Source organism: Apium graveolens, chromosome 5 (genome assembly GCF_009905375.1).
Source record: "Apium graveolens cultivar Ventura chromosome 5, ASM990537v1, whole genome shotgun sequence".
Lineage (NCBI taxonomy): Eukaryota > Viridiplantae > Streptophyta > Magnoliopsida > Apiales > Apiaceae > Apium > Apium graveolens.
The window spans coordinates 89,300,968-89,313,402 of NC_133651.1; the positions used below are offsets into that span (position 1 = coordinate 89,300,968).

At 34.8% G+C, this 12,435-nt stretch overlaps 1 protein-coding gene across 1 annotated transcript; it reads left to right on the forward strand.

Moving 5' to 3' along the window:
* Positions 1–5,982: 5,982 nt before the first annotated feature.
* LOC141724250 (dolichyl pyrophosphate Glc1Man9GlcNAc2 alpha-1,3-glucosyltransferase) lies at positions 5,983–10,421 on the forward strand. The gene is made up of 4 exons (XM_074526315.1): positions 5,983–6,783; positions 8,404–8,610; positions 8,997–9,234; positions 9,563–10,421. Exons 1-4 carry the CDS (start codon positions 6,037–6,039, stop codon positions 9,961–9,963), a joined length of 1,593 nt encoding a protein of 530 aa, XP_074382416.1. The 5' UTR covers positions 5,983–6,036; the 3' UTR covers positions 9,964–10,421.
* The last annotated feature ends 2,014 nt before the right edge of the window (positions 10,422–12,435 follow it).

Below are 12,435 nucleotides of genomic sequence, written 5' to 3' on the forward strand. Positions count from 1 at the left end.
CATCCAACTTATTCATGTGAAAGTTCACAACAAACTGCGAGAACGAACTCGGAAGCTATTGCAAGACCAAGTCTTGGCTCAGCTCCCCATCCATGGCAAAACCAAGTTGTCCAAGACGTTCAATCAAATTGATCATCTTAAGTACATGGTCATTCACAGATGATCCCTCAGACATCCTACAACCGAACAACTCCTTCGATATCTCATATCGAGCTGTCCTCCCTGCCACATCATACAACTCTTGTAGATGCATGAGGATAGTGTGAGCATCCATATGCTCATGTTGCTTCTGTAGCTCAATGTTCATGGAAGCTAGCATGATGCATTGAGCAACATTTGCATCATCTACCCATTTACGATACACAACATGTTCATCATTATGTGCATCAATAGCAGGTTCAGTAGGCTTAGGTGAGTCAATCACGTATTCCAGCTTCTCAATCCTGAGAACAATTCTCAAGTTTCGAAGCCAGTCAGCATAATTAGGACCAGTCAATTTGTGAGCATCCAGTATGCTCCAGAGTGATAGTGCAGAAGACATAATGTATATTGTAAATCTGTAAATGATAAACACATAACAACACTTAGCAATATTCGATTTCATTTTAAAACACTATATAAATCGGGTCTTTATTCATAAGTGGCTCCCACTAGTTTATCTAATTTATTCAACCCCCTACGTGAAAAATTAAGCATTCATAATGCTAGTGGGAATAGGGATCCTACATTCCATTACACAACCCCGGCTGTAGCACGAACTGCCATGTAATGTTCAATAGGCAGACAACTCTTGTCAATTACATCTTATGTTATTCCCTAATCAAACTTTAGCCTCTTGAATAATTGAGTCTCGGCTGTGGCACGACAAACTCAATATTCTAAGTCAAGTCTAACCCAACATTCCGTACAGTTGAATCAGTCCCCAAAGGCCCACGGCTGTGGCACGTACCGACCTTTAGATTCTTATTCAATGTACACATCTCTATATAATAGACAAGTATTTCTTATTTCGAAATCAAAGCCCTCGGCTGTAGCACGAACCGACAATGATTTAAAAATAAGAACTACTTTCTATCATGTTGGAAGGCTATGACCGACACAAGCCCGTTGTGTCATTGGCCAATTACTACTTGATATTATTTAATTTTAGAGGGATTATATTATGTTACAATCATAATCATATTATAAATAAATTCTTCCTAAATTAAATATTTCAAATCAATAATCAATAATCAGATGATTCCCAGATCGGGTGGAGCATTGTCAAGAGGCGTCACTTAATAACCCTTTCCTACAGATAGAAATCTGTTGTTGACAGAATCATCCTTTCTCTCATATCAAAAATTCATATTCAATTACGTGTTTCATAAACACAAGAATCTCATGATTGTATTCATAATATTATTATTAAGTTTATGAAACACTTTCACTATACTAGGTTGTCTAACAAACGCCTTATGTTCATTTAAGTTCACCTAAATCTATCATCGCATGATAAACTAAGCATATATCACATATATAAACATGAATAAACATCAAGGTAGACATTTTACATCATCTAGCATATTAGTCTAAGCATTATACATCTCTATGTATCACATGAAGCATTTAAAAGCAGTTAAAACAGTTAAAAACAGCTTTAAAACACTTTTGAAAATATAAACAGTTCAAAACTTTTATATAAACTAAAATTTGATCACTCCATTAGATCCGTCTCGGAAAAACGAATCCAACGATATATTGCACGCCTAAAACGGAGTTACGAAACTCCCAAAAATTCAAATTTAAAAATAACAGACGGGCTGTAACGCATTACAGGCTTGTAACGCATTCCGGTGATGCGTTACAACCCTTTTAAGCCATTAAAAGGTGTAACGCATTCCGTGAATGCGCCACAGGGTGTAACGCATTCCCGGAATGTGCGACACCCCCTCGCGCGCGCGTGCGCCACACGCGCCTGCAGCAGCCGCCGTTGCTTCTGCACAGAAAACGAGCCTGACATTCTTTCTGCCGTACCTGTTCTTTTTCTGTCTTTTCTTCCGTGCATTAGTCAGACAAGCAGCAGATGCAACAGATGTACAAATATATATACATACTTACAATTTATATATATATATATATATATGATTATTTAATTACGAATTTAATTACAACAACTTCAAAAATTCATAATAAATAATCTATACATCATAAAATTATGAAAAAAATACCCAGACGATCTACAACACTTGTAGAACCCAGATCAACATTCAAAATTATTCTGAGAAACGATTTCTCATCAGACAAAATTAATCCATGATATAACTTGTAAAAATCATAATTAATTCATACAAGCACATAAAATTCTGAAATTTTTACCACAGATCTATATGCATACAACCTATGCTCTGATACCAATGTTGGATTTTAATCGCAGCGGAGGCATGGTAAACACTTTTACACATATAAAAACCCAAATAAAAGCATATAAATCGTGGTAAAAACATATGGATCGATTACTAACCTTTAATAGCGATCCAAAAGCAACGATCGGAGATCCTTAGCAGCTGTTCCTCAAACGTGAAACACTCCACCGGTATCCACCAAGAAAACGACGTTAAGGAGGAGAAGGAGGTGGAGAGAATTAGGTTTTATAAAATTTTGGGGTTAGATAAAAATAGGGTTTATAATAGTATATATATAGGCAAAATTTTCAGCTGAAATTTTTCCATAAAATATTATTATTATTAACCCATTTATTATTCTCATTAATAATTAAAACACCTTTTAATTATTAATCATTTTTCTAAACACTTTAGAAATAATTATCTCTCTTGATTTAATTTCCAAAAAATTAAATCCTTAATTAATAATATTAAGAACTTTTCTTAATTAATTTATAATCAATTAAATCTCATTTAATCAATTATTAAATTTGCCAATTAATTATTTATTTCACAAATAAATAATTATTAGTCATTATTAATTAATTCTTCCACCATTAAATCATTCTCTTTTTATGGTGTGACCCTGTAGGTTCAATATTAAGCCGGTAGTAGAAATAAATAATAATAAAACTATTTTATCATTATTTATATAAATTCTCTAATTTATTAAATATGATTAATTAATTAATCCCATTTATTCTACATCGTGAGGGATACTTCTCAGCATATCGCGACTCTCCGGATAATATGAATTCACTGCTTAGAATACCAAGAACCTATTCAGTGAATAGTTACCGTACAATAAACTCCTTCTACCCTACAATGTCCCGATTAAATACAAGGCATGGATCTCGTGTCAAGCCTATTTAATTTAATCACTTGCTTGCCATTTACTATGCTTAGTTCTATGCAAATTAGAAACTCCTTTCTAATTTCATTCACTCTGGCCAGAGATTCCTGAACTAGCATAAGTGGATCAGCCTTGAACATTCGCTTCCTTCACTGGAAGGGGTAGATCCTTTATTGATCATACACTATCTTCGTGTACAAATTCCTATACCCAGTAGAGCCCTAATAATTGTCCCTGGAGACTAAGAACCTAACCAAAGCATAGTTCAGTGTACACAAGATGACTATGATGACCTCAAGTCTAAGGATACTTGTACAACTATCACTATGTGAACAACTGCTGACACGTGAGTGAACTCCATCAGTTGTTCAGCTGGGCGAGTCATGTTCAGTGAACTTATTCTATAATAAGCACCTACATACTAGCTATAGTGTCACCACACAAATGTCTATGAGAACAGACATCCTTCATAATGAAGCAAGCATAGTATGTACCGATCTTTGCGGATTATTAATTACCAGTTAGTAATCCTATGACCAGGAACTATTTAAATTTAGAGTTATCATCTTTTAGGTCTCACTATTATGATCTCATCATAATCCATAAAAAGTTTTACTCTAAACTATGGTATATCTTATTTAAACACTTAAATAGATAAAGCTCGTAATAAAAACAAAACTAGTCTTTTATTAATATCAATGAAATCAAAACAGATTACACAGGAGGTTATTCCTAAATCCTAATATATGATTGGACTTAGGACATATTCCTTTCAAAGATAACATGCTATTTTAGGAAATATTAGCAATCTGTTGGAATATCCCAAAAATAGAAAGTTATTGGGACAAAGAGTATCAAATGTCATTCAATAAGTAAACTAACAATACTGACATCAATTGACTATATGGTATGACTCATCAATCACATTTTTAACACATAAACACATTAAATAATTAAAATACAAATTGATAATTATCTTATATTATTTATTTTACTTTCTACGCATTAATATATTATAAATACCTTTTAATTATGAAGTGGCAAAAATTTATACTAACATAATTTATTACTTACTGTGAATGCACCATTACAAACATAACTCAATTCATAAACAAATAAATTATCTATCCATTAGGTAATAACATAAATATATTGTCAATAATTATAGCGAAAACAGTTTCAATTAGCACAATATAGAATATGTCCGTGTATTGCACGAGTTATAAAGTTAGTTGATATCTAAAATTAATCACAATCCTTTTGGGAAAAAAATAGATCCCGAATGTCATTGACTACAAAAAAGTTACTAATAATGAATCTTGACATAAATCCCAGCAATATAGATCTATCAAATTGCCAAAATCATCAAAATCACATCATTAAGAACCAATTTTTGCTAACCAACTTGGTACCTTTAGAATTACTTTCATCCCTGGAATATTCAATTATAGCCAGTGTTATAAAAATCGCCGATTTTGGGGATTTATCGGCCAACATATCGGAAATCAACCGACTTCCGATCTAACAAGCCAGAATCGGTCCACTAATCATTTTTCTTCATATCGGTCAAAATCCGGTTGAAATCGGGTATTATCGAAGGTGTCGAGGCAAAATTATAAGATTCATTTTCTCCGGCAAAAGATTAAAGAAATAACTAGAGCTTCGTATTCTATGAAAGAAGAAGAAGAAAGAAATTAGAATATAAAAGAAGAAAGAGATAAAAGTAGGAAAAGAAACATTGTGAATTAGAGAGAGGGAGAGAAATGAGGAAAATTAGAAGCGGAGGAGGAGGGTGGGTAGATGGGAGGAAGGGTTAACAATACAACCTAAATCTAATTGTTTAAAATGCAGCACAACACAGTACATGATTAAGTACATGATTAGTACATCACGTGTAAGTATGGTATGGGCTAGAAGCCTATATGGCTAGGCCTGTTAATGGAGCGAAAATCCGATCCGACCCGATCCGAGACCATTTTAGCGGATATGGATCAGCCTATTAAAAATCCGATCCGAGATCCGATCCGATAAGAAAAATCTGATTATAAATGGAGTGGATATGGATATAGGCCGATCCGATCCGTTAATAACCCGATCCGGTTTAAAAAATAAATATACATAAATGGAGCAGATATCCGATCCGAAATCCATGACCCGGACGGATCTAGATATGGATTGCCCTATAAAAAATCCGGAGCCGATCCGATCCAAATCCGAATTCGAAAAAATAAATGGATATGGATATGGATTTAGGCCAGGCCGATCCGATCTAAATCTGATTCATTGAGAGGCCTATATATGGCTATATCTATACAAAGTCCACCATGAACCATGTCCAATGCCCAACCCAACTACAAATATAATATATATATATATATATATATATATATATATTTAATACATATATTTTTAAAAGTAATATTAAAATATTACCGATTTAATTCTGATTTAACATTTCGATAAATCCCCGATTTCAGATAAATCATAAATCGGTAGTTTAACCGATCTAATTAGATTTCCGATTTCTGTAATCACGATTATAGCTTATAAGAATTATCTATGCAATTTCATTATATAAAGTAATTATTACGATTCCGATAAAAAGGTTATTACGATTGATCTTAAAATAATATTTTTTTATAGAAAATAGTATAGAAAAAATAAAATATTTTTTTAATTATTAAAAAAATAATAGAAATTCCATGTTTTACGAGAGTTGAATTTTTGTGAACGTTTGCGTCTCCTCTTCTCCGTTCACCGATGGCAAATCACCGATCGACGGCCCGAAACCTCCCCACCAACAATCTTAAAGAACTATTTTTTATCACTATCATCGCCGTCTTCTTCAAAATCCTCCTAATCCCATCTTACCACAGCACTGATTTCGAGGTTCATCGTCACTGGTTAGCTCTCACTCACTCTCTCCCTCTCTCCCAATGGTATCTCGACGAGACTAGTCCCTGGACTCTTGACTACCCACCTTTCTTCGCTCATTTTGAACACTTTTTATCTTTTTTTGCTAATTTAGTTGACCCCATTATAGTAGATCTTCATAAAGGTATCAACTTTAATGCTAATTCTGTAATTGTGTTTCAGAGATTGAGTGTGATTGTGTCTGAGAGTGTTTTGGTTTTTGGGGTTTTTTTGTTGGGGAGGAAATATGGGTTTAAAGAGAGGGTTTTGATGTGGGTTTTGGTTGTTTGGTCACCTGGGCTTGTGATTGTGGATCATGTGCATTTTCAGTATAATGGGTTTTTGTTGGGGGTTTTGTTGATTTCAATTGCGGCGTTGGAAGATGGGAATGATTTGCTCGGTGGGTTTGTTTTTGCGGTTTTGCTGTGTTTTAAGCATTTGTTTGCTGTGGCTGCTCCTGTGTATTTTGTGTATTTGTTGAGACATTATTGTAGAGGTGCCTTTTTCAAGGGGTTTGGGAGCTTGGTGATGATGGGAATGGTTGTTGCCGGTGTTTTTGTGGTGGCTTATGGTCCGTTTGTGTATCATGGTCAGGTAACTAATCTGTGGCTTGTACTAATTTTGGCTTATGTGTTTTTAGTTGAATATCAGTCATATACATTGTTTTTTCGTGAACATTAACTGTCTGGATGTTACTTGATATATTGGTGACTTGTACTTCCGTTGTAGATGTTATTGGTTGGATATAGTTTGTATTCACTGTTTTTATAAATAGAATCTGATTTCGTTTGCAAGGCATATGGCTGGCCGTGTTCTGTTGTTGAATTGGCAGTTTTAGTTTATATTGAGGCAGCCCCTTATCAACTAAGATGCCGTTTGGATCATGGGATTACAACATGGTTAATGGCAATTGGAGTGAGGAAGAGATTCTAATACATTTTGTTTATATTGTAATCTTATAAAGTTATACCCATTCCCGTCTATCAGGTTGGATTCCCATTATCCAAAAGGCCCCTAATTCTTAGTACTGCCAACAGACAATATATATTTTAGTTATCCTACTTTTTTTTGAAATAATAGTACTTGCTTTTATTCAATCGAATCGATGATCAACGCATCAAGAATACAATCAGGAGGGTTATCAACCCACTCATGAACGCCTGACAAAGAATGCGTAGCTCGTGCTAACACGTGAGCCATTACATTCGCAGACCTAGGAACATACTCAACTAGCACTTCATCATAGTGCTTAAATAACTCGACACACTCTAACACAGTCGAATGGAAATATGTATTTCCTTGGACATTTTTACACTCATCCGCAAGCTCTTTCGCATCCGTTTCAAACGCACACCGTTTATATCCTAACTCTTTGACCCATGATAATACTTCCTTGAGACCAAGTGCTTCGACTTTTCTGGGACTGTACATAGCCTGCATTTTCTGATTGTGTGCCCGTAGAAACTCTCCACGAGCATTTCTAATCACACCTCCAATACCTGTTGTACCCCATTCCCTAAACACAGCAGCATCAGTGTTTACTTTGATCCATCCCTGCTGTGGTCTCTGCCATCTTGTCAAACTTCCAGTTGTTACTACCCTATGATTCTTAACTGTTATACATCTACGTCTCCATTAAAAGAATTAAGTATACTAGCAATGATTGTTCTTCCTAAAAAGAGGCAGCAGCTATGGTTGATAAGTGCTAGTTTAGAAGACTAAGTTTATATTTTCTTCATCTTGAGCTTCTGAACAATAGAAGGTGTTTTACCTTGTAAAGAAACTTTTAAAATTCAAGTGTTCTCGACTTTGTTATATAATTTATCATTGTGTGCTTTAATGAATTAAGACTTTTGGGTACCCTGTTATTTTTAAAAGAAAAATTCTGAGAGTGTTTTGTACAGGGTTTGATTGAATTGTTACATATCTACTTCAGTTATAATAAGCATCAAGTCTTTTAATTGATGATGGCTGCGTTGTGGTTTTCCACCTTTTCTGTAAACTGCCTTTAGAATATGGCTTCTCGAGTTCTTGTTGTTTTTGTGTAGGTGCAAAAGGATATTCATTTAGTTTGACACAATTGCAGGTGTCCATTAGTTTCCGCTCCTAAGTAATTGGATAACCTGTGTAACAGTACTTTTGGTGTTGATTGTTGATCCAACTGATAAACGTATCATTCTTATATATTTCACTAAAATCGCAGTCGTTTTGCAGATACAACAAGTTTTTCGCCGGATGTTTCCTTTTGGCAGGGGACTCTGCCATGCTTACTGGGCTCCAAATTTTTGGGTATTTTATATTATTTTGGATAAAGTGCTTGCTTTCTTGCTTGTGAAACTGGGGTTTGATATCAAAGCACCTACAGCTTCTTTTACTGGTGGATTAGTAGGAGATTCCTCTCCGTTTGCTGTACTACCTATGGTAAATATTTTGGAATGTTTATGTTCTGTCATCTATTTGTTGTAATAAATGAGAATGTATGTTTAAATTAGTCTTAAAATATCCTGCTAGGCTAGCTCATTAATCATGAATGCTTATTTACTAGCAATGGCATAGTTCTTTTTTTTTGAACACTTCATCTTTGATTAGTGGTTAGTGCTTTATTTACAGAATACTCTGGATGTTTAACTCTGAATGTATGTATTAGATACATTTCTTTTGGTAGGAACAAACCAGTGTCAAAGAAATTATTGATTCAACTAATATTATATAAGGTTTGTTCCAATAGTTGGGTGAGTTCTTGACACTTGACAGAGATCTGCTAATGCTTAACTGATCCAGTGAATTAATAAACTATAAAATTGCAGGTTACGCCCTTTGCAACCTTTATTTTGGTCCTGCTCGCAATGGTACCTTGCCTTTATAAGGCTTGGAAAAATCCACAGCCTAAAATGATCAGTAGATGGGTAGCCTATGCCTACTTGTGTGGCTTTCTATTTGGATGGCATGTTCATGAGAAGGCATCACTGCATTTTGTGATCCCCCTAGCCATTGTTGCAGTGCAAAGCATCGCTGATGCAAAGCATTACTATCTGACGTCTATAGGTAAAACTTTCACCTATGTTTCTTGATACGTAGATACAGTTGGCATTGTAAAGTGCTTCATTTTAAACAGATATTAATTTTTTACTTGAACTTTTAGTTGATGCGTCACTTTTAGTATTCCTCTTTTCTCTTTTCTACCTACTATCAAGTTTAAATACTTGCTTCTTTTTGTTATTGTATTTCTAAGGCCAGTTTAGCATTATGTTGCTTGGTCGATGCCAACTCAATGTATATGTTGTGCGTATAACCCGTAGCAATAATATTTTAACTGTCCAATAGTTTTCATGCCAGTGCAAAAAGTAACATGACGACTCTTTTCTTTATGCAGTCTCCTGCTATTCACTCTTCCCTCTTCTATACGAAGTCCAAGAGTATCCACTAAAGGTGTTGTTACTGACCTTCCACGTCATTCTCATATGGTATGGATTTTCTTCACAATTGTCCGAGACAGTAGTAGCAAGTACAAGTGCACAGCTGAAGAAAAGGGATGATCATTTTGACCTTAAGAAAAAATCCGGTGCAATTTCCAGAAAGTTTACACTAAATTGGATTGAGAAGAGTTATCTTTTGGGGCTCTTGCTTGTTGAATTGTGGTGTCAATTTTTGCACCCTGCCCTCCTCGGCAATAGGCTTCCATTTTTACCTCTTATGATGATCTCTATATATTGTGCATTTGGGATGATCTATTCTTGGATGTGGCAACTGCACTGGATCATTAAGTCCCGCTAAATTACAAGATCCTCAAAATCAATTTTATAAAAACATTGGATGTTTTTTTGTAGACTGATCTCACCAAAGTTCTGTCAGAAGAATGTGCTGTGGTGGCTTTAAGTGTATATTGGAGCCTTTGGTAGAAGTAGCTGCATTGTTGTATAACTCACTTATAGAGAGATACTTTGCTTTGACATTTGTAGTTTTACTGCGGCATGAACACAGAAAGAGATGACAAGGTGGAAACCTGTGTGTATCTGTTTTGGGCGGTAAAGAATAGGCACTGCCGCACTGGTACCCAGCCGTTTGACAGTAAAATCATGACCATATACTTCGTAATCGTACTTCGTAATCGTATTTTACTTGAATGTAATTCCTGAGTTGGGCAATCAAGTAATCACATGTTGTCAGACAACATTTAATTTGTATTCAGATGTACAATTTGATTGCACAATAACTAACCGCGTTCCCAGAAATGAGGAATGGTGTTTCTGTAGGTAGACTTTGGCCGGAAAGAAACACAGCATCCAGAATATTAACAATTTAGAGCTTTGTTCGACGAATTTTGTTTACTGAGCTGATATTGTGCTGTATTAGAAAGTTACCAGGTCTTGCAGTTAGTTTTGAAGTGAGTGTGTTTTGAGATGCTTCGTGTAGAAACTAGAATTGATAGGAAATAGTTGGGGAAGATATTACTGTGAAGCAGTTGAGGACATTGAACCTGACAGATGGGCCAATGAAAAGTGGGCCAACTTTGCATTTTCATCGCCAAAAAAGTTCTTGGGCCAATATTAGAAGCTGGTTTTGGCAACTTACCAAACATTAGACAAAAACTTAACTTGTACTGCTGAAATTTTCTTCAATTATCATACAAGGGACCTAAAAAGTTGAAACATAGATTTTATTGCTAGTGTTATCAATGTGCCACTCTTGTACATATATTTATAAAAGTCTCGAAATACGTGTAAATAGCGTATTACGAGACTTGATATTTGGGCCTTTGTCGAAATCAGGGAGACCCTGACATACATATAGCTTACATTTTTATATATATTTAATTTAGGGAGTTGAAATTTTTTGAGGGCTTAAATATAGGAGTCCTATGTCCAAGTCTTGCTCGCCTATGTTAGGACCACCTAGAGATGTACAAAAAATTTGAATTTGAAAAGTCCGTTCGATCCGAAAAAATTCGGGAAAAATCTAATCAGAAAAAAAGCCCGGCCTGGCCCGTACGCCTCAACATGCCACATTTTTTTCATAAAAATCCGGCTCGACCCGATCCGGTAAAAACCCGAATTTAAACACGATCTGGATTTGAGTTCGATTCGGACAAAAGACCGGCCCGGCCCGCCCCAATAAAAGCTCCGATTTTATAGTAATTTTTTAATAAATATTCTAATAAAACTTTAAAAAAATTGTGTCGTATTGAAATTCATTTTATAATTGAATAAAATTTCAATTAAAAGTCCTAAATTTATAATAAACTCTTTAGAAAATTGAATTATCGAGATGTTAGTTTTAAATTCTTATATATTCTAAGATATAATATAAATAATTTGTTCTAAAATCTAGTCGAGCGTGCATGTATGAATAAAAGTCTAAACTTGAAAAGACTATTCAAAAAAATACGAACTTTGTATATTATTACCAAAAACAATTAAAATTATTAATATTAAAATTATTTACAAAAAATCTGATATCCCGATCCGGCCGGCCTAAATGGAGCTAGTTATTTTAAACGAAATTCAACCTAGCCCGATTTTAGAAAAAGCTCAGCCCAATATCTAAAATTCGGATTTTTCAAAGTTTATCTACAATTACAATGTAATATGTACAATGTACATAGCCCCTCACACAGAGTCACACACAGACAAAACAAATATGTGTAATGTATATAATGCAGAGGCTTGAGGTATTAAGTTGGTGGGAAGCAGTAAGTAACAAATTAGAATAGTACAGTGACAGTTACACCCTGGTTTTCTTCATTTCCTGGGGCAGAGTATAGTACATTTTTCATTCTTATTCATCAGAGCATGCCAGGAGTGTGCTGTAAGCATTACATAAAATGGTTATATAATATTCGTATCATCAGTTTTGGTTGCAGTAACGTTGTTAAAAAAGGAGAGTGATGATATAGTTATGCTCTTAGACAAATGTATTAAATCAAGATAATGAGACAGTAATGGGGGATGTGATTAGTAGAATATTAATTATGAGGCTATAATTAATTCCAAATGGCTTTGAATATGCACCTAATACAAGGCGCGGTTCTTGGGTCTGCACGTAAATTAACAATTTCAGTTGCAGGAAGGACAGCCATCATTCTGTTGTTCTTAGCCTTCCCTTGTTAGTAGTATATGTACCTGTATATTTAATGTCACAACTACTGTATTATAGGTTGTCTCTCTCATTGGAGTACTAATTACTAGCACATGTTTATGCCTCAACAAACTAACCCTGTTTCGGATTGCCTTTGTGTTGAGTCCTATG